Source organism: Haemaphysalis longicornis, unplaced genomic scaffold, assembly GCF_048455015.1.
Source record: "Haemaphysalis longicornis isolate Haplotype H1 unplaced genomic scaffold, Haemaphysalis longicornis Haplotype H1 scaffold_4, whole genome shotgun sequence".
In the NCBI taxonomy this organism is placed as follows: domain Eukaryota; kingdom Metazoa; phylum Arthropoda; class Arachnida; order Ixodida; family Ixodidae; genus Haemaphysalis; species Haemaphysalis longicornis.
The window spans coordinates 221,228,924-221,252,707 of NW_027526361.1; the positions used below are offsets into that span (position 1 = coordinate 221,228,924).

Below are 23,784 nucleotides of genomic sequence, written 5' to 3' on the forward strand. Positions count from 1 at the left end.
TATATATATATATATATATATATATATATATATATATATATATATATATATATATATATATATATATATATATATATATATATATATATATATATATATATATATATATATATATATATATATATATATATATATTGAGAGACGTCGACCAGGGGTCCTGGTGAAGGGTTTATTGCAAGGCAATGGTGCAACCGGCTTTGGTGAGAGACCAGCCAAGATGGAGCCCAAAACGAACGCGCCCGTCGGCGAGATGATGATGGCAATGGGAGTGTTCCTGGATGGTGCAGGTTGTGGTGAGATTGACCACTGCAGGACACGATATCCAATAAGACAGACTGTGCTCACACTATTTCCCCCCGGGCGGCGAGGCGGCCACCTGGCCGAAAGTCAAGGGGATGGAGAGCGGTAGACGAACGGCTTCATACGTGACACGTGCACAATCTCCACGCCGTGGCACCGGCGGTCGGTGACAGCACAAGTAGGAGCTACTAAATAGTTGACTGGAGAGGTACGCTGAAGAACTTTGTAGCGGCCAATAAAGCGGGGCATAAACTTTTCGCACAGTCCTGGCGCACGGAGAGGCGTCGAAAGCAGCACTTCATCTCCCGTATGAAAGGAGACATCTCGGTGAGCTGCGTCATAGCGAGATTTTCGGTCGTTCTGGCAGGACTCAGTGCTCAATCGGGCGAGGTTTCGACAATGCGCTAGCCGGGAAGCAAAATGATCCACTGCGTTGTCTGTTGTAGACAACGGGCAGGAAAAGAAAGAGGAGTCCAGAACAGAAGGGGGGTGGCGGCCATAAACAAGAAAAAACGGTGAAAATCCGGTGGTAACTTGAACGGCGGTATTGTAGGCGTAGGTTACGAAGGGAAGGATAACGTCCCGATTCTTGTGGTCGGGGTTGATGTAGCAGGAAATCATATCGGAGAGGGTACGGTGGAATCGTTCTGTCAATCCATTCGTCTGAGGGTGATAGCTTGAAGTTGTTTTATGGGCAGTACCGGCCGACCGAAGGACTTCCTCAAGGACTGCCGAAAGGAATGTTCTGCCACGATCACTTAAAAGAGTGCGAGGAGGTCCATGGCGCAAAAAGATAGCTTGGAGGAAAAAATCTGCCACCTCGGAAGCGCAACCCGTACGGAGTGGGGCAGTTTCCGCATACCTGGTCAAATGGTCTACAGCGGTCACGATCCACCGATGACCAGTCGGCGTCAGAGGAAGAGGTCCATACAAGTCGATGCCAACACTGTCAAATGGAGCAGGAGGGCAAGGAAGAGGTTGTAGCATCCCTGCAGAGGCCGAGGTTGGGCGTTTACGAAACTGGCACGAAGGGCATGACGCAACATATTTAGCGACGCTGGCAGAAAGACGCGGCCAAAAGAACCGGCTTTTGATTCGGTCGTAAGTCTTGTGGAAAGCAAGATGTCCAGCTGTGGGGTCGTCATAGAAAACTTCTAAGATCTGGTTCCGAAGGCAGCGAGGGATTACTGGAATCCATCTGTCGCCGGTGGGGTGATAGTTGAGGCGGTAAAGAGCTCCACCATTCAGAAGACAAAATTTGTTTAGTCGTCGGCGGGAACGTCCGTTGGTTGGTGATTCTGAACCTTGCAGTTGGTCGATGAGTGGTCGGCAGAACGTGTCGTCGCGTTGTAAAGATACAAGGTTAGAAGGGAGAGTTTGTCCGGTGATGTGCAGAGGTGCCATTGGCAATGCTGTTGCGGAATCGGAAGATGCTAAGGTATCTGATGGGGATGACTGTGGACAACGGGACAGAGCGTCAGCATCCTTGTGGGTTCTGCCGGACTTGTAAGTGGCAGAGAAGTCGTACTCCTGCAAACGCAGAATCCAGCGACCAAGACGTCCCGATACATTTTTAAGCGACGATAACCCGCAAAGGGCGTGATGGTCTGTTACGACCGAGAAATGCCGCCCATACAAGTAGGGTCGAAATTTTTGCACAGCCCAGACAACGGCAAGGCACTCTTTTTCTGTTATGGTATAGTTATTTTCAGCAGGGGACAAAGTGCGGCTCGCGTAGGCGACAACACGTTCCGAGGAAGCATCGGTACGTTGGAGAAGGACAGCACCAAGACCATGCCCACTGGCGTCGGTATGAAGAATGGTGGGGGCGGCCTCGTCAAAATGACATAGTACAGGTCCAGAGGTGAGTGCTTCTTTTAGGGTTTTGAAAGCTGTTTCACAGTCTTCAGTCCAGAGAAATGAGGTCCCGGATGAGAGCAGCTTGTTAAGTGGAGAAGCTATTGTTGCAAAATTACGAATGAATCGTCGAAAGTAGGAAGCCAATCCGATAAAACTGCGGAGTTCTTTTTGACTAAGAGGCCGGGAAAAATTAAGAACTGCATTGATCTTATCAGGGTCGGGACGGATTCCGTCCTTGCTCACAACATGGCCCAAGACTTTGATGGAAGTACTGGCGAAGTGACATTTTTTTTGTGTTGAGCTGGAGATTGGCTTGGGCTAGACAGGTCAGCACTTCGTCCAAACGTTGAAGATGTTCAGTAAAAGTGGCAGAAAAAATAACAATGTCATCAAGATAACAAAGACAGGTCTTCCATTTCAAGCCACGAAGGACGCTATCAATCATGCGCTCAAAGGTAGCTGGAGCGTTGCATAAGCCGAACGGCATCACGTTAAACTCGTAGAGTCCGTCCGGTGTGGCAAAAGCTGTTTTTTCTTTATCGGCTTCGTTCATGGGTATCTGCCAATATCCCGACCGAAGGTCAAGACTCGAAAAGTACTTTGCGCCATGTAACGTGTCGAGGGCGTCATCGATTCGGGGCATAGGGTAGACATCTTTCCTTGTTATTTTGTTAAGAGTCCGATAGTCAACGCAGAAGCGCACTGAACCGTCTTTCTTGCGGACCAAAACAACCGGCGATGACCAAGAGCTTTCTGAAGGACGAACGATGTCACGCCGAAGCATGTCGTCAACGTTCTCTTGGATGATTTTGCGCTCCGACGATGAAACCCGATATGGGCGGCGGCGGATAATGCACGAACCATCAGTGTCTATGCGGTGGGATGCCGCTGATGTGCGTCCAAGCTGAATGGAATGCGAGTCGAATAAAGTCTTGTGCTTATTAAGTAGGCCCAAGAGTTGTTCCTTCTTTTCAACAGAGAGTTCAGGGCTGATAGTGGACGTGAGGCACGAGGACGTGAGTTCTGGAACACAGGTGCGCTGAACAGGCGCAACAGAGCAAAGGGGAAAAGGACCAACTTCGTCTTGGGAAACAGACGCAACAGTAGCGCCTCGAGGAAGCAGAATTGACTGAGAACTAGTGTTCCTGGCGGCAATGAGAGCTGATCCACCTGAAAAGCGAATTACACATAGAGGTATTATGACCCCTTTGCAAGCGAAGGTACCAGCGGGTACAGCAATCACATCTCCGTCGGGATTACTGGCACAAGTAACAGAAAAGACAGTTTCTTGTCCGGGAGAGAGAACACAATCGGCGGTTGCGACCAACCGCGGGGCTGGGACGTCTGATAAAGTGGTAAGGTCGGTGTCGGAAAGGTGAATAAAGGGTTGACGGCAGGAAATCACTGCAGACGATGATGAGAGAAAGTCCCACCCCAAAATGATTTGATGAGCACAAGTCGACAACACTGCGAACTGAATATGATGAAGAACTCCACTGATGAGAACACGTGCCGTGCAATGTCCAGAAGGCTTAATCATGGCTTCGTTAGCCCCACGTAGGAGTGGACCGACATAAGGAGTGCGCACTTTTCGGAGACGAGAACACAAATCTGCGTTGATAATCGAAATGCTGGCACCAGTATCTACAAGGGCGTCTACTCGAATGCCTTCAACAAATACAGTCAACGTGTTCGATGGTTGAGCAGGAGGATTTGTAATTTTTCCAAGTGACGCAGTTTCCCCTCCAAAAACTGCTCCTTCTAGTTTTCCGGGTTGTTTTCATGGAGTCGAGAAGCCGGGCGAAGGGGCGATGCAGATCGACGGTGAGGGGAAGGCGAACGGCGTCTGAAGGAGGTCGAGTTGCGCTGTTGGTCCAACGAGTCCGGCGGTGGGGAAAAGGAGCGACGTGGAGCATACGGGAAAGACTGCTGGTAAGGGTCGTAAAATTGGCGTCGGTCGTTGCGAGAAAAATCAAGGTAGGCGCGGCGTTCATCCTGCTGGCGTCTCCGACAAAAGCGAGATATATGGCCTCGAATGCCACAGTAATAACACGAGGGACGAGGCTGACGCCAGGCCGAGAAGTAGAGGGACTGTGGAGGAGCTGCAGACAATGGAGCCACGTGTGGATGGTAAGGTTGCGGGAGGGATGGAGCAAGAGGAACCGCAGGAGCACTGGGCGGCGGCGGAGGTACGGCGGCAGGCGGCGGGGCTGTGGCAATGTCTCGCTTTGGGGGAAGGCCGCACGTGACAGAGGCGAGCTCTTCGCGAATTACCCCACGCAACCCAGGAACGGATGACTAAGGGTGAACACCCGCATACTCAGATGACGGCTGTCCGTAAAGTTCCTCACGGATGATGGACCGTATAAGCGCCCGTAGGTCGGAGTCATGGTGGGAGGTAGTGTCCAACTTGGTCTGTTGCAAGCGCAACGACTGTAGATCGTCAAGGCGCTGGCAGGTTGTGATGATCTGACGAACACTGGAGGGGTTTTGCACGGCGAGCGCGTTGAACGCAAATGCGTTAATTCCTTTGAGGATGTGGCGAACAAGGTCTTCCTCCGCCATGTCTGTGTTGGCGCGTCGACAGAGGGCCAAAACGTCCTCAATGTATGACGTATATGACTCGCCTGGTTGTTGAATGCGGTCTTGCAATTTCTTTTTGGCCGCTTCTGAACGTCAGGAGGCAGTCCCGAAAATACGACGCAGTTCAGATGTAAAGCGATCCCAGTCCGTCAAATCTCCTTTGTTGTTGTAAAACCAAGTTTCTGCCACCTGGGTCAGAGACCACAACACGTTCTGGAGCTTGAAGGAGTCGTCCCATCGATTGAAGGCGCTCACACGGTTGAAGCTGTCAAGCCAGTCTTCTACGTCGTCTCCGGGGAGTCCAGTGAAAAACGGGGGGTCACGCTGCCGGCATGTGACAGTCCAGCAAGAGGTTGGAGTGCTAGCCGTCGTCGCGTTAGCCGTAGTCATTGTGGCAAGTCGCCGACCCGAACGGAGCTCCAGGAAAGTGCCGGAAGGGGTAGAGGTACGAGAGATCGATGTTGGCAACCTCCACCACTTGAGAGACGTCGACCAGGGGTCCTGGTGAAGCGTTTATTGTTTATTGCAAGGCAATGGTGCAACCGGCTTTGGTGAGAGACCAGCCAAGATGGAGCCCAAAACGAACGCGCCCGTCGGCGAGATGATGATGGTAATGGGAGTGTTCCTGGATGGTGCAGGTTGTGGTGAGATTGACCACTGCAGGACACGATATCCAATAAGACAGACTGTGCTCACAATATATATATATATATATATATATATATATATATATATATATATATATATATATATATATTATATATATATATATATATATATATATATATATATATATATATATATATATATATATATATATATATATATATATATATATATATATATATATATATATATATATATATATATATATATATATATATATATATATATATATATATATATATATATATATATATATAGTTTTGTGTTTATATATGGTGGCACTTATATACTTACTTTTGAGAGTGGCACTGGCGAGCGAGAAAGCAGAGAGGCACGTCATATAAAGGAATACAAAGGCCACGTTCATGTCGGCGTATTTGTGTTCCACGCCCACTGAGTTGAAAACGTTGGCGAAGAGGATGATGAAGAAAATGTTGACAGACTGCCGGTAGGACGTCCACACCTGCCCCATACAACAGAACGTCAAGGTAGGTAAAGCAGCGGTCGTTTGAGTAATTATTTCACTGCCTAATAGCCCAGATTCCCCTACCCGCAGAAACAAACCTTCAGCCTTCTTAGGTCTGGCGTCCTAAATTTAGGACATGAACCAAAAGTTTTCGAACAATTTGAGAACAAAAGCAAAACAGCTAGTTTTCTGAGGAATTGTTCTTCAAAGATGCCCTTTTCGATTGGTATCACCATTGCTCGTTTTTTTGCGAGCGCTGAATGCTAGAACGAGGAAGACATTGCACTGAAGGTCAAACGACGTCAGGGTAGCCCCAAGGGCCAAAGTCCTAGTTTGATTACATGGCTGTAAATACAAAAACACTTGCACTACCAGCCTTATATAGTTTTTTGTATGTGGGCTCACTGCTTCCCAAAATTTTGGAAAACAAGCAAAGAAAAGATTCCTTCCATACATTTAAATACTTATTTGCGTGAAGACCTGATCAGATGTCATGCTTTTAAATGGCTAATTGCTCACATCACAAGCTCAATTTTTGGTGTGTAAGTTTTAGGGTAAAAAAAAAACACACAGCAAAATTTTTTTCGACAGAGAGAAAAAATTGAGGGCTGACAGGGTTACAGTATTCAACACACGTTAATGCCGGCCTACAAAAAGTCGTTGAACCACCTTCGCCAGCAATCCCTTGTCCGCAACGGACTTCCAGCTTCAACTGGCAAAAAAAAAATCAGGGAAGCACATTGGCAAATAAAACGATTGTCCAGTATTCTGACCGGGTATGTGCTTATTCCCCTGTGTAGAAGTAGGTGGATCGACCCATGAATGTTTGGTTCGCTTGTGTGATTCACTTGCTCCTCAAAGTAGAATCATAGAAGCCCCGTTGCCTGTCGTGAAATTGAAATCCTTAGTGGCATCCTTTGATTCGCGAATGGATTAGCGGTTCTACGACTTCTGAAAATAGATTTTAACGTCACAGAGCATTTCCACTTAGCGGTATGCGTGGCTTAAGCAGGCAGCCCCACTTCACATGCTCGACGCCAACAGTGAGTGCAAGGGTAATCATGAATGTTCCTGGTACGGAAAGAATATAAACTGGTAAAGCCGGACTAAAGCTCCGTCTGGTAATCCCGCTGTCTCTGTTCGAAACATAATGCTGATAAACACTGGTACGCTCGTCATACAGATGAACACAGCCCAGTTTCATGGTATTTTTTACTTTGATAGCAGCGTGCATTCCTTGTTAAACACTGGGAGTACGCTAGGTTATTTTTCCTGTTTTGTTTTGTGGACGTGAACATTAATTTTTGTTTATTTTCTTGGTGTCTAGTCGGGCTTAATTCAAATTATCTCTTGTTTTTTTCTAATTTTTTTTCCTCTCAGTTGTTTTTCTTCGCTTGTGTCGAGTCTCCTTAGCTGCAGAATGAAGGTAAACCTCTTATTTTAGGTGGAAGAGAGACCATTTCGCCTATCTCTGGTCTTTTCTTGCTTGTTTTTCATAGCTGTAATGATACTGTAATTACAGGAACATGCATTTTTCGCTTGTCTGAGGTTTAATTAGCTGTAGGTATGCAAAACATCGCTTTTATCTAGTTTTTTTGTAACTTATTGCTCTGTCCGCTGTGATGCTTTAATACTGGGAACGTATATTTTTTTCTCTTGCTGAAAAGTGGTCGGTCTAGTATTGATAGAATTCTGAGTACAAGTCATTTGTAGTTTTACTTTTTGTTTTTGTAATAAATAAATGGCGAATGCACGATGTTGGACTCTAAAGAATGCTGGCAAACCGACTTGCAGTGCTGCGAAATTCGTCTTTTGGTGCTCCAAAGCTGCTCCAAAACGGCATTATTCGCGCTCCCAGCCTGCTTCCCCTCTTCCCCTCATGGGCATATACTAAGTAAATGAAGCTGGGTACTTACTCCGCCACGGAAGGTGTAAAATATGAACCTGTTGAAAAGCAAGGAAAACTGGTCCTTGCTGTCGACGGTGGCAACGCCCTGGAAGACAAAACCAGGGCAATGCAGGAGGCGGCGAGAAGCTGCCTTTTACGGTTCCTCGGGAAACAATTTGATACCCCAAACATCACCGCACTGAAATGGGTAAATGAAACACGGACGCTTCCAACTAATGCTTCTTAAGGTGACAACTACCGCTGTTTCTTGATAAGGAGGCAAGGTAAGCTAATTCGAAAATAAGACAAATTGTGTATCCATTAGACGGACAGTGGACCAATTTGTAAGCATTGTGAGATTACTTGCACGAACTGTAGCCCGGAGTCCCTGGGCCATGTTTTGACCACTCGCGGTGCGTTCACGTGATCTTATTTTCTAGAAAAATCAATTAGAAAGCTCTGTACTCCTCTCAGCATCCTCCTTGCCGACTTCCTATGACGTTTCGTGTGACGGTCATTCGAGATGGCCTGGCTTGACTGCGCTACTGCAAGGCTTGCCGACTCTCCGACCAAAAATAAACATTGACTCCGGCAGAGTCAGTCGGCTGGCCTCCGGCGGCAACGAGTCTAGTAACATCGTCCGGAGGGTCATCACAATTCCTTCGCTCAGTTGAAACTAAGCCACGACACGATTTGTGCCTGGAAGAATGCGCCTTTAGGTTGTTAGTTTGTAGACTGTATCAAGCTTAGTAAAGTCTATGAAGTCCAAGTAACTCCACCAAAGTGCACACGCGACGCTTCGCTGACTGGTACCATAGTAGAGATATCTAAGGCGAAATAAAGGCTGGAGAAAAGTCAGCGAAGTTAATATAGGTTCTAAGGAATTAACCAAAGCGTTAATTGTAAAGCGTACGACCAAGGTGCATAAAGCGCTTTTTCCGCTGGGTGAACTAGCACAGCGATCAGCAGAACGACCACACATTGGCGATCGCTTTCCTGCCTAAGGAATGCAGTCGCTAGAGATAAAATATGTGTGGGAATTTGTGGCACGCTTACTCAACGAGCGTTATTCAAGAAATAGTCATCTCAGCTGCTGGCAAATATGAAAGTAAAAAAAAATAAGCAGGCCTACGATATATACCTCCTATTTCCCTCCCAACAGCAGCATGTGATGGCCGAGTGGCCTGGAGCATTAGGTCCGTTGTTTTGCAATTTGCAAGTTTGAATTCCCTGTAGCGCATGGGCTTTTTAATTTGATTGTTTTGTTTTTGGGCAACGTTTTCTACACTGAGTTACCCATTTTGCGCTGTAGCGTTAATAGCTCCACGAACGAGTTCGTAGAACGGGTGCAGCCTGGCACTGACGCGCTGGCGAGTTCTAGTTGGCGAGGTGTAGACATAAGCACCTACTGCTTGCGGGCACAGTGCCGAATCAACCGACTCTCAGCCTGTTGTGAACCCGCCTCTTATGACGCAGGCACGAGCCAGGCAAGCTCCAAAAGTGGCAGCAAAGTGCCTCGCATTTGAGCGTCTACGGTGTCGCGGAGGACGTTCAGCCACCGCGTACACCTCGGCTAGTGATTGCTACGGTTCTAAGTCATGCTGGCAGGCTCATCTGACGCATTTTACAGCCGCCAACATGGCGCAAGCGCGGCATGCCGATTACAGAGGTATCGAGAATTCTCAGCCAACAATAACGTCGGATGCCAAGCACGTTGTTTCACAGAACCGAAAACGAAACTAGTTTGATATACAGTTTTGGACATCGTCCAATCACATCGAATCTGGAATGCGCGTCACTGCTGGTAGTTGTTGCGGTCGCCGCAGACAGCGCATGGTATTTTTTATTTCTTTCAGGCATTATACCTGAAATACTTCTTTATCGACCAGATAAAGGATGAAGAGGGTGTTTATTTGAGCCAGCCTACGCAATTGAAACAAAAAGATAAGTTTAATAAATTCACTTCAGTATCCCTCCAAGGCTCACATGCATGGTTGGAGGCCTCTATCCTTCTCTTCTGGACATACATAGTAGAACCGTGGGCCTGAAAATAATATGCAGAAAACCAAAATAATGATCCATAACCTCGGGACAGCACAGCGGATTGAGATAGGTGGCGAGGCAGTGGAAGTGGTAAGCAAATATGTCTACTTAGGCCAAGTTGTGACCCCGAATCCCAACCATGAGGCAGAGATAATTAGAAGGATAAGGATGCGGTGGAGTGCACTCGCAGGCATTCTCAGATAATGAATGGCAGCCTACCATTGTCCCCGAAGAGGAAAGTGTATGAGAGCTGCATTTTAACGGCACTCACCTACAGGGCAGAAATTTAGAGGCTCACTAAGAGGGTTCAACTTAAATTGAGGACGACTCAGCGAGCAATGGAACTGAAGATGATAAATGTAACATTAATGGTCAAGAAGAGAGCGGATTGGGTCAGGGAACAGACGCGTGTTAAGGACATATTAGTTGAAATTAAGAAGAAGAAATGGACGTGGGCAGGGCATGTAATGCGAAGGCAAGGTAACCGTTGGTCACTAAGGGCAAAAGAGTGGATCCTTAGAGAAGGTAAGTCTGGCAGGGGGCGGCAGGAAGTTAGATGAGCAGATGAGATCAAGAAGTTTGCGGGGATAAATTGGTCACAGCTGGCACAGGACCGAGGTAATTGGAGAATAATGGGAGAGGCCTTTGCCCTGCGTGGGCGTTGAAAGGCTGGTGGTGGTGATGATGATGATCCTTCTCTGAACATTTTCAGAATATAAGCATTGAGCAACGGTAGAAGCGGACAAATTTCAGTAGAGAAATGTGCCACAATATGCCGTAATATAATTATGCTTAGCATGTGGTCAGTATGGCTTTCAGGATAATTGCACGTCGTCGGACGTTGTGGCTATGGAGAAGTTTTTCTGAAACATTACGACCTTCCTCATTTACGCAGCAGGGGAACATTTTTACTCTTTGTGGGTTGCAGTGAAGAAAAATAATGCGTAACATTGGGAATTCTTCAAGATAATGGGCTTTATAATGACATAATACTTCTGTAACACCCATTCCAAATTGGATTTTCCGCTGTCGGAATCTTGTAAGGTCACCAATACTGACTGCTGTGTTTATTTTTATAATCTGCGCTGGAATGACCCCACAAAGCACTGTTTCTGTTTCTAGCCAAATACTGCTCCTCATATTCCGTCAATCGCTATCATCCGGACGTCTTCCTTCTGACTGGAAAATTGCAAAAATAGTTCCTGTATTTAAGGCCGGCGATAGAAATTCCCCTGGTAACTAACGTCCAATTTCGTTAACTTGTATCTGTTGCAAATTACTGGAACACATCATTGCTTCACATGTCTACAGCCACCTCGAGTCAAATAATTTTCTTTTTTACTAACCAACATGGCTTCAGAAGGGGTTTTTCTTGCGATTCACAACTTTTTGAATTTACTAACGACCTGCATTTTTCTGGATTTCTCTAAAGCGTTCGACCGGGTTCCTCATTGTCGCCTAATCTCGAAGCTATCATCACTCAGACTAGACTCACTGACCCTTTCCTGGCTGCGAAATTTTTTGTCTCTTCGCCAACAGTTCACAGTTGTAAACAATTTATCTTCTCCCCCTTGCTACGTCACTTCAGTTGTTCCGCAAGGTAGTGTTTTAGTGCCCTTGCTATTTTTAATATTCATCAATGATCTGCCTACAAACATTTCATCTTCAATTCATCTTTTTGCTGACGATTGCATACTATATCGTAACATTACCCATACTAACGACCACATCGCTCTTCAAAATGACCTCTTAACTGTTTCAAGTTGGTGCAAGACCTGGCAAATGCATCTTAACAAATATAAATGTAAACTTATCTCTTTCAGCCGCAAGCATGCCAATTCTCAGTACACATACTCTTTAAACAGCTCTCCCGTCTCTGAAGCAACTTCATATAAATACCTCGGAGTTCACTTCACTTCTAACGAGTCATGAGCACGAAGTCGTGGGTTCGATTCCCGGTCACGGCGGTCGCGTTTATGATGGAGGCGAAAAGCAAAAATGCCAGTGTGTACGAGATTTCGGCGCACGTTAAAGATCCCCAGATGGTCAAATTTTATCCAGAGCCCTCCACTACGCCGCGCCTCATCGCCTGCGTTGCGTCGGCGCGTTAAACCCTACAATCAATCAATCAATCAATCAATCAATCAATCAATCAATCAATCAATCAATCAATCAATCAATCAATCAATCAATCAATCAATCAATCAATCAATCAATCAATCAATCAATCAATCAAACGCAGGGTCTAGAACTAAAATACTGGCATATGTCTTTTTATGGGGCTTACGACTATCGAAAGAATTTTCCCTAAAGCAAAACAGAAATAAATTTCAAGAGCAGTAGTTAAAAGAACGTGCTCTTGTTTGATAGCTGAGTTCGTGTTCTACTGAAAAAATGTGCCGAGTGAGAGCGCCTACATACAGGGGGGATTCAAAGAAATGGGAACAACGGAGCGCACTGCCTCCGACACATGCTGCACCATCTGGCTGCAAAGTCAGTAAACTGCGCGCACGCGCACGTCTTCGCGAGCGCTTGAGAGTGTGGCCTACATTTATGGGAAGTGCTTGATAAAGAAGCGACGCCGGTCGCATATTTTGAGGTGCCTTTTCACGCCGCGTCGCCACTGAGCAGGATGATTGTCGGAGGGCATCATGCTAGCTGCAGTCAGCCTGCTGAGCGGTTGGCTCCCGAATGTAGTATAGATAGCAAAATGCTCAGTGGCGACAGAGCATAAAAAGGCGTCTCACTATAAATGGCCGGCGTCGCTTTTTCATGAAACCTTTCCCGTAACAGTAGGCCATCCTCTCAAACGTTCTGAAAGAACTACGCATACGCGCAGTTTACTGACAGTGCAGCCAGAGGTGCGGCATGTGTCGGCGGCTATGTGATCCGTTGCTCGTATTTCGTTTATGCCCCCTGTACATTTATCTACACACCTGCTTCCATGTTTGTTTCTGGGCACTGCTAGGCAAGCTCCACCAAAACCGTATGGAATTACTGTAGGAAAGTCTGCGCGGCGGCGGCGCCCTTTGAAGGGTTTTAAAATTCCGCCGTTAACGAGCAGCTGCTCTCGCCTCGAGCCACAAATATGCATTCATTGCACCGCAACGCGCCGACAGAGGCCAGCCTGTTTCCTCACTTTAATGTCCCTTTAAAGCAGCTCGTGCTCTTCCCCAGAGGCTGTCCATAATGGGCCGGCTCGCTAGTGCACGTGTGCACCCACCTGGTAGATGTCTGCCATGCTCTGGCGCCGCCCTTTGTTGACTGGTGGCGGTTTTTCCTCCCCTTTGTCGTCGGCTTTCTGGCCAGCCTTCCCAGAGTCCACCGCGACGACCTGCAGCTGGTCTCTAGCTGCGGCGCCGTTCGGACCCGGTCCGGGAGTTGCCACCTGCGACTGCTCCTCCTCCCGTTGCATCTGCTGGGCCTTGATGGTCTCCGTCTCGGCCAGCGCACGCAGGCCTCCGTACAATTTGGACGCCACCTCGAGCACTGGGGAGGTAACGTCGGACTGCATGGCTAGTATTCTCCGAGTTTGTTTTGCGTCAACAGTTCTCCCTCCCTCAAAAAAGGCCAGCTAGACTCATGGTTAAATACGACAAAGGAGCGGAACTATTTTATAAAATTTTACAAAATGAAACGTGGAGGAGGGTTTATTTTATTTCAGTTGAGACCAGTGCCCACAAAGGAATGGTATGGTGTCGCGCACGCACGCACGCACGCACGCACGCACGCACGCACGCACGCACGCACGCACGCACGCACGCACGCACGCACGCACACACACACACACACACACACACACACACACACACACACACACACACACACACACACACACACACACACACACACACACACACACATATATATATATATATATATATATATATATATATATATATATATATATATATATATATATATATATCTACCTATAAAGAGAAGTGCCCGACTGACTGACTGACTGACTCATCAACGCCCAGCCAAAACTGTTAGACCTAGAGACTTGAAATTTCACGAGTTTATTTGCGTCATTGAGTAGATGCTCACTAAGGCGGGGTTTCCAGAAATTGCCCTCATAGCCGAATAAAAGGGCGAAATTGTGGTTTCGCGAATTCGTGATTTTCTCGGTCACCCATCCACATATCGAAGCGCTTTTTGCTGATTTAAGTAGCCCTTAAGAATACCTAAAAAGTAGTTTTTGGATTTCGCCCTAACCTACACCAACGAGGTGATTCCGCATTCCGGATCTAAAACGGTGTTCCTAAAGATTCTCGAATAAATCTTTCACCGATTCAGTAATCCAACTGATTTTTGCTAGAATATGTTACTCATACAACTGCACAGAACCGTTTTTAAGGATTTCGCTCTGCGACGCCGCTAAAAGGGTCAAATTGTTTTTTACAAATTGCACGGCTGATGAGCCAAAAAGGCCCGACAGGTTATGTACACGTCTAGCCAAACTGCTTTTTCAAACGGCTACAGATTGCAAGGGCACGTTCTGATTACGGTGTTGGGTGTCAATATTTCTTAAAATTTTAAAAATTCCACCATGGAGAGAGTTTAAAGCGGTAAAATTTTTTTTCACATATTAATTTTTTTACCGCCCGCCATCGGAGATATCGAACAGGTTTTTGTTGAGATAGGCAACTTACTCACTTATCTCAACACTGTTATACAACATTTTTCAATGACACCCTCCCAATAGAGGCAAGCTGGATTTCGGGAAAACACTGTGTTTTTACACTTTCACAAATAATCACCCAGCCAGTTAATATATCTCATTCGTTTTTTCTTGAAAATGCTGCCCATTTGATTGCCCAAAAACCACTTTCAGGATTTTGTCCTAAGATGCGGATTAGAAGGCCAGGGAGATTTTTTAATCTGCATCCTTTTGGACGTAAAATTCAGTTGAGTTTTCCCGCGTTCGCTAAGCGGTCGCCATCTGGCGACACCTTCGGCAACTACGCGTCTCCAGTAGGAGCAGGTGTCATATATCATAAATGTAAAAGAGAAGATGTACCAGTAAAAAGTGCAAAGGTTAGACCTCGGTATCTGCTGGGACTTTCTGCAAGCTCGCGCCTCCCGCAGGAAGCCCATGTTACTTATGATAAAACTGTCCCGATGAGCATCGTTCATATCTTCTGAGATAGCACTTCCTACGAGGAAGAATACCCCTCACCCAGCCGGCCTCCATCATGTGTTCCCAGCGCAATCTCCTGCCGAATTCAAGTTGTGGCTGCAACCTGGCACTCTTCCTCATATATTAAGAGCGAAAGCAAACCAAGCTCCTCCTTCTTTCATCGACTTTTCCAAACCTTGAGCTGTGGGAGAACCTGGTGACAATCAGCGATCTGGATGTCCTGACAATACTTCCTCCAGAGTGAAGGCTGCCCAGTCATCACATGGCTTTCTGAAATAGGGAACCACTCCCACTTCGCCGGCTCAATAAAATCTTTTTCACTCACTGACTCATTCGCTCAAACGCGCCATCTTGGTGCAATTTGTTTAGCGAGAGTTGGAGTAAAACACGAACACCAGTCGTAACACATTACCACGACGCGCCTGAAGTAGAAGCCGATATACTGACAGCAGGCAGGTGCTTCCGAGTGTGTACCACTTCCCAATGAAGTAGCCTAATATGGCGACTAACAAATACCAATTTCTGTCCATAATATAATGGCCCACCCGGGCACCGCCGGGTACTACCGCTAGTATATATATATATATATATATATATACAGTAAAAGCGCGTTAATTCGACTCTCGTTAATTCGGAAAATTGGTTAATTCGGACACGTCATCTGACCCCTGTAAATATACGCATCACTCTATGAGACAGGGCGCTCGTTATTTCGGACAGATTTGACCGCAAATCGGATAATTCGGCGACTTTCAGGCCGCTGGCGAGGCTCAAAAACGAAAACAGAACAATTCGGAACAAAAGTGAAGCTCAAACGCAGCATGCGAGCTGCTGAGCACCTTGAAGGGCTCAGAAAAATTGTGTCCGCACGAATTTCTGCTCGAAAGCAGACAAGCATACGCGATTACTTCGTAAAATAAAGGTATGTAGAAAAAAAAACTTGCATTTATTGTGTTTATTTCGACCATTCGATAATACGGACATTCGGTTAATTCGGACATTTTTTCCGGTCCTTAGAAATCCGAATAACCGAGCTTTTACTGTATATATATATATATATCTTAATCCATTGCAGGCGCACTTGGGCAAACACACACGCGCACCGCGCTACGTTAATTTCCTTTCACATTTCTCATTGCAGTTCAGCTAAAGATTTGCAGCATTTGTGCGCAGTGTTCGCTGCTGTTTCCTTAGCGCGAACGGACGGATTCGCTCTTCGGTGGCGCTGGCGTTCACGGGTGAGCGCGCTGAAATTCCAGCCCTTCTGCGTCCGCTGCTTCCGTTCCGCGTACTGGCTGGCCTTCGCCGGCGAGCGCGCTGGGACCTTCCAACCGTTCTGCGCGCACGTTGGGAGACGCTGCCTGATGGCCGCGCTATTAATTACATACTCCTTTCCTGCTCCTCCTGGGTACATTTCTGCCTTACAAAAACACTTCCTCCTGTTTGTCCTAAGCATTAGGGGGCAATCATGCCTCCTGAGGGTTCCCCAAGGCAGCGGTACCGGGGCCGGTGGAGCACAATCATGAGGCTTCACGTGTGTTTTAAGCAAGAGGCGTTCATAGCGCGATGCGTCTGTGTTTGTGGGCATGCTTGCTCGCTTGTGGGCGCATGCTAGTGAAGGAGGCATTCACTCGGGCACGAAACGGCGTCCGCCGGAGCAGCAAGTTCAACTTCGCCGGCCGAGCACGCCACAACGGCGCCGCACCCTTCGTGTACATACTTTGTTGTCACAGCCCATTTTCACAGCAGTGTGACGCCTGTGCAACGCTAATGGCTGGGGTCGTTCCACCACTGCGACTTTAGTTGCAGGAAAGAAAAAAGTCTTTCGTCGTCCTCGAGTTCGTACCTAGTTCGAAATTCCATCTTACCTAAGCTTTACCGGTCATCCACCTTCACAGGGTGGAGTGGCTCATGATGGTTTTCAGCGCAAGAAAGGACATGACGCGGCAAGGAACCAGAAGCGTTTCCTATACAGTCGAACATCGTAAATTCGAACACGAAGGGGCCCGAAAATTTTTTCGAAATAAAAGAATTTCCAATTAACTTTCCAGGGACCACAGCGTCAGTTCGAATAAACCAAATGTTCGAATTAAGCGAGTTCTAATTAACAAGGTTCGACTGTGTAAGGATGTATACAGCGCATATAGTATTCGATTCATCCATCCATTGCTTCTCGTTCTTAAAAAATATGTCGCACGATAGTTTACCTACTAACTAGCTCTGCACAGTGCTGTTACAGGGGCTGAGGTTAAGTTGGATGCCACAGAGTTGGTACACCACCTAAACACAAGCCGGCAGAAGAAATCGACGAAAGGCAGCGGACCGACCTGAAAAATGGATAGGTAAGTTCTCTGGCCTACCTGCGAAACGTTATCAGCCAACGAACTCACCCCGCGCAGCGTGTCATAACAAGATACCATTGCCGAACGGCTACGGGAAGAAAGAAACATACGAGCACACCAAGCAGATACGGGCAGTATCTAAGTATAAATATAAATGTCCCTGATAGGATTTCTTCGTTGTTGCATCTGGTGTCACAAGGAAGGTTCAGTTTTATGACTGCGATTGTTATAGATAAGCTTGGTGTATTGTATGACCCAACGTTTGGCTTTCTTCCAATGCTTTCGCTACTTTTGTGGTAGTGTGGGGGATGACCGTGTGTAGCTCTTTATTTTATATAAACGGGTCAAAACGTGTAAATGCAACTTTCGACTCTCAGTGTGGTTAACCTGGACGGGGAAAACGTGGAGGTACTAACCAGTTGTCCACTTCCCAAATAAAGGCTTGCTTACTACGCTTGTGCTTTGGTTGCCACATTAACCGCGTGGGGGTTGCGCTCCCAGGTTGCTTCGTTTTTCACCGCATGACAAAATATAACATTCTTGATGCCGGCATACACATGACATCAGCGAGTGCTCTCCGCGATGCGAATATTATAAATACCCTCGTAAACTGACTGAAAACTTCAGGAAAGTTTTCTTGGTAAGGACGAGTTGTACTTTCGTGGCTAGAGGCTACATCAACAACAAGTTACACTTACAATTGTATGCAATGCACTTAACACGCCAATATTGCATCAGGTCATACGACTCCCTGGACCACTACAGCGACATCGGTGCAACTTTCAAGTGAATTGGCATGTGATATTGTCACGAATGACAAGACGACAGATGGATAGAGTAGAGCGAAACAGCTTTTTAATTAGGCGAACTTCTGTCCACCGAACTGAAGGGACGCGAACAGGGAGGCCGGCGTCGAGAGAGAGAGAGAGAGAGCTCTGCCGAACTGCGAACGCACTGCTCGTCGAGTACTCTCACGTGCGTCTGCGAACTGTGCGCTGGACGCCACACGGCACACTCGCGCGTGCTACCCGGCGCAGAATCTCCTGGAAGCCGGTCGCTTGACACGGCGCTGCTCCAGTGGTCGCTGGCACTCCCCGCTCTCACTAAAATGGAACGCTTTGTCGGAGCGTGTGGAAATGTGGTGAAAAGTGTTTGCCGAAAAAATAGCAGCTTCTCGTCTGTGTGAGAAGCAGAAAAAAAAAAACTGCCGTTGATTCCTCTGTCATAGGACTCAGTAAAACACGAAAGTGAAATGTGCTTAGAAATATGCAGCTGAGCACGATTTGCGGGTCGGCGGCTGTCTTGTGGGTGTGCTTGGCGAGCGACGTCCTGCCGGCGGGTCGCTTCGGCAAAGCTCTAATGACGTCATTTCCGGGAAGGATATGACGTCAGGGAAATCTTGGGGTATCCCCGCTTAAAACACCTTCGTGTTAAAATATAAAACCTGAAAAGGAACAACCCTAAGTATAACGCACTCAAGTTCTTAAGGTTGCTTCCCCGCAAGAAGACCCTGTGTGCAGGCGTGCACCCTTTACAGGCCGCTTGCTTCGTTGTACTGGCGTCACTTCCGAGGCGGATATGGCGTCAGCGAAATCTTGGTGCATCCGGGAATAAAACACTTTCGTGTTAAAAAAGGTGCGCCCTAGAAAGTGAAGAGGGAACATACCCTTCAATAAATCGGTTGCTGATTCACCCTTACCCACAAAGAGACAAGAAAGCGAGGCAGAGCACACGCACACAGACACAAACGTGCAGAACCACAGGCACGCGCGCACGCTAACGCACTCGCACACAAGCACAGGAACGCGCGAATTCTCACATACATGTAATCACATTTGCGCACGCAAGCTACAACGCCCAGACGTACAAATAGCCCAGGAAATGTTCGCCAGAGTTACTGAATATAGAAGTTGTGAAACTTCCCATAGGCCCCATGCATCAAAAAGTGGCCGCACGACTGGTCCACTGTTCTGGATTTTTCCCATACAGTGGCGCCATCTGTTATGACAAAATAAACTATACAACGTGGTACGCCGCTCGACGAGCTGGGCGAAAAATGGTATTTGGGTGCTTCCGTAAATATTTTTTGCCGAAGAAGCCCAAGGTGACCAACCACGCAAGTGTTTTAAAATGCGTCCGTGTATTCAGTGAGATGCGCTGTGGCCTGCGCAGTGTGGTCTGCTGCGCATCATAGGCGGTCTTCCGGCCTCAAAAAAAGAGCTAAAAAGTCGCTTCGAAGGCTTGACGCCAGCTTGAAAGGATTATTTAGAGCCACTTCATCAGATACTAGATTAGTTTTGGCATACAGAGTGATGTAGGCCGAGCGACAACTGGAAATTTAGTACTTGATGTCGGACCTGTGTTGTGCCGGAGTGCCCGCACAAGTGTCAATCGGTCGAGACAGTTGCGCAGACTTAGAAACAATCGAAACAAATTTAAGGAAGCAATGAATAACTTGGGAAAGTGCAAAAATAAAGAATTATGCACCTTTAAAACAAGATTTAACGCTAAATTGCCTGTTTGAATAGTTAGTTTGTTTTTTGGATAGTGCGTGTGGTGGCCGCAGTAGCGCCGCCGTACGCAGGATCCAAAGCAGGGGGCCCCAGGTGCCGGCCGTTTTTTGAGGCGGGATTTCGCAACTGCCTACATCGAAGAGCTCTGATTTTCGCAACGTGGCGTAGCCCCTCATACCCGGTTTTCTGGATCTCTCCTCCATTCAAGCCTGAGTCCAGGAGATGGTTGAAAGCGATTTTCGCATGTAAGGTTATTGTGGTGTCCTCCCCTCAGCCGAGTCGGAGTAACACATGGAGGGGAGGACAGACTCAGAATACGGCCAATAGTCTCTTAAGGGTTCGATGCGTAACAGTTTTGTCGAAGCGCCAACTTACGGTACTCAGTTGAGGACAGGTCCGGCGGCCAGTCGAACCCGTGGGCATACAGGTGGTTGTAGAGCTCCGTGGGAATGCCGCTGTAGATGAGCCGGCCGTCAGCGAGCACGTACAGCTGGTTATGGGCAGGAGCGCCGGTGACGTGTAAGGTTAAGACAGCCAGAATTGGGGCGATAGCACCGGCTCGTTCATATCTACGCTAACGCGCCTCTAAGTTGACACCAAGCACCAAGTTAAATCTCTTGAAAAGCTAAAGGTGCATAAGCTCATCAACACCCAATACAATATTCTCGTACCACCACGATTGAAGGCTTACGAGGGACCCACCTGTTAATGCTCCTACGGGAACTACTATTTCATGACCCACGGGCTTAAAAACCATCGTGTGCCGATACGACAACTTTTGCAAGCACATACAACTGTGCACAACGACCCAGTTTGTTTTAGATATAAGTCCATTCTGTACTGAAATAAAAACAGAAAACTCTCGCTTGGTAGACCGCTAGCGCCATCTAATGAAAACTAGATAAGCTAAAATGCATTTATTGTTTACTTTTATTTCAGTAAAGATGTGTTATATTTCTAAAAGAAGCAAACTGGTCCGTTGGGAACATTTAGATGGATTTGTAAAACTTTTCGTATTAGTACACGATGGTTCTTCAACCTGTGGGTCGTGAATTAATAAGTCCCATGAATGTAATTAGGCGAGTTCCCCTTAACCGAAGAAATCACTCTCCAAGCCATTGAACAGATTATCTCGTAATGTGTGCATCCTGACGGTACGGTTTATTGAGGTGAAGGTGCCTGCTTACCTGGCGCATCACCTTTGCGTGAACATACTGAAAACATTTTCTTGACCCTTCACTCTTCTAAAGCAACTAACTGGACGATACGCTTTTGGACAATCGCACGCCTTGATAAGAGAATTGCACCGTTAATCAAATTTTGGGAGCAACTCATTGGGGAAGCACGTGTCAACCAGAATGCGTAGTTCATCATGGATTGTTAGGGAGAGATGTGTTCACATTGAGAAGAAGCCTGTGCGCGAGGCGCTTTCACGCTTTGATCCTTGCAGAAATACAGCCGTATTACTAGGGAATGGAACCCTCAATTTTCTTTAGAGCTGCTGGTCATCTGAGCCACTGAGGAGCTATAGAGCCGGCAATCTAGAAAAGCTCAACTTTCCCTGCAGTAATAGTTGGCACATGTTCTATGATATTCAGCCTTGGAATATGCTTATGGGCGTTGAGTTTGCATTAAATGCTCATGGTGAAAATTGCAAGCCCAGCGACCCTAAAGTCACGAGTACTTGCATTATTTCTGGAGGTTAACATTAATAGGCTGTGGTACGGTATTATGCAACGAAGTTAGGGAGTAGCCACCAAATTTTGGTGCGCTAAAAGGTGCCATTTCAGAGGCTCTGTTAAGGAAATCATGGCAGGTGGTCGATACGCAGGCAGGTGCCTTGAAGGCAGTCTTTTAAAGGAAGTTTATACCAAACTTTATCACCAGTAACGAAACATATTTCCATATTTTCGTGCTTTGCAATGTAATAGAATTAAGCGAGTTGTTCTATTGATTCTTTAGATTGTTCCGTGCAGAACGATTTGTAATAGCGTTACGGTGTTTACTTAATTGAAAATACAATTGATGAGTGCGTAAAGAAACTTTGAATTGTTTCTTTTCTTGCGTTTATTTATGTTGTGAGGATATTTTTGAGAGAGAGAGAGAGAAAGAGAGAGATAGAGAGAGAGGAGAGAGAGAGAGAAAGAGAGAGATAGAGAGAGAGGAGAGAGAGATAAAGAGAGAGAGAGAGAGAGAGAGAGAGAGAGAGAGAGAGAGAGAGAGAGAGAGAGAGAGAGAGAGAGAGAGAGAGAGAGAGAGAGAGAGAGAGACGTTTATTTTCAAGCTTTCTAAAGAGGGAGTTGTTCCCTAGCCCGGGAATCTATCAAGTGAGCAGAGAGCCTTCGCTCTGGATGCCAGGAGCTGCTGGACGTCTAGATGGTCGCTGGTCACCAGGTTCTCCAACAGCTCAGGGGTGGGAAGAAGGGATCGGAGAGGTTGAAGTTTGGGATTGCACACACACTGTATTATACTATGAGCTAGAGTTCCGGGTTGTGAACAAAACTAGCATACAGCAGAGTACTGAGTTGGAAACATACGATGCAGGCGAACCGGGTGAGGAAAGGTATTGGTTTGTAGTCTGCGCAGCAACGATTCTTCTTCCTAGGATAGTGCAGGGTGAGAGGGAGGGAAGTTTTGTCTGCCAGACCGGTAACATTGCGTGTTGTCTTGATACGTTACGAGCGGGATTGACGATGTGGTCTCTTCGGAAGCCTGGAGGGAGAGGGCGCAAACTTGCTGATGAGAAAAGTTGTTGCCCGTCAGGGAGGGATGGCCAGGTGTCCAGATGATATTAACTTTCCGGCGGAGTTGATGTGGTAAAAGTAGCTTTAAAGAAGACGGGGCCACCCTCCCGGCTAAGAAGCTTCGGCAGGCAGCTTGGGAATCCGGGATAATGATTGGGTACTTCGTGTGTATGAGGGCTAAGACGATAGCTAGCTCCTCGGGAACCCAGGTTGATGATATCTGGATTGATGCACAGGTAATGAGGGCGCCCTTTGTGGTGACTGCGGCTACTTTGTGTTGACCATTAGGGAGGGCACTAGCATCCGTATAGGCGACATCTGTTCTTTTTCCATAAATATTCTCATGTGCTTGGCTTCGGGCTAGGATGGAGGTCAGGGTGCATATTTTTGGGTAAAGGGCGAACCTGGATGTTACAGTCGATATTTCCTGATTATCATGTGTGCATATTTTTGGGTAAAGGGCGCACCTGGATGCTACAGTCGATATTTGCTGATTTTCGTAAACTAGGAAGCGGCATGCACCATGAAAACGAGATATTACAATATTTATTAATCGCCACATCTTGGTCTAATTTTGTGCTACGTGTGCCGAATGTTTTCGTTGGTCTAGAGACAACACAAATCAGCGTGTGCTAACGAGAACCACGACAAAGAGAAAAATTCTCAAGGCAGAAATATGAATGTTGCATACACGAACTGGATATCATTTGCATTACAGATTAACTCGACTAAGTGCTCTTCAAAGTAAATTTGAATGCAAATATGGACTTCTACAAAGGGCTCCTCAGCGGCTCTTGATGATGCTGTGCAAAAATTGCGTCTCCGAGACATCAAGTTTGGGCAGCCGCCGTTATATAGAAATGTCGACATGGATGCTTGGTTAGATATTATTCGACTTTACTCATTTTACACCGATTAGCTCTTCTGTCACTGCTAGAATTCGTCGTACAAGAAAGTTGCACAATAAAGAGGGAAGCTGAAGAAGTATAGTTTTGCTGTGAAGACCGATACTTATTCAATCACAGCTCATTTGTAAACCAAACCAAACGATGGTAATGATAACGGCCACGTTATAAAAGTACAAAAGAAGATAACACTGCTGCAAGTCACAAAAACAAGCAAAGCGATAGCAGTACACTACCAATAACGTAGCTAAAACATCGCGCCTGGGAAAATAAGCTGGTGCTTTAGTAGACCCTCAATGCTTAGGAAAACGACCGCTGGGTGGCTCGGTGT

At 46.7% G+C, this 23,784-nt stretch overlaps 1 protein-coding gene across 1 annotated transcript in view; it reads right to left on the reverse strand.

Annotated features, from left to right (window-relative positions):
• Positions 1-23,784, reverse strand: part of LOC144178079 (ATP-binding cassette subfamily G member 4-like) — a 77,059-nt gene that overhangs the window by 22,547 nt on the left and 30,728 nt on the right. The window contains exons 8-11 of the mRNA XM_077705606.1: positions 20,180-20,294; positions 13,030-13,295; positions 7,792-7,869; positions 5,704-5,872 (exon numbers count right to left, since the gene is read on the reverse strand). Of these exons, the coding sequence (XP_077561732.1) occupies positions 5,704-5,872; positions 7,792-7,869; positions 13,030-13,295; positions 20,180-20,294 (628 nt within the window). The remainder of the gene's footprint in view (positions 1-5,703; positions 5,873-7,791; positions 7,870-13,029; positions 13,296-20,179; positions 20,295-23,784) is intronic.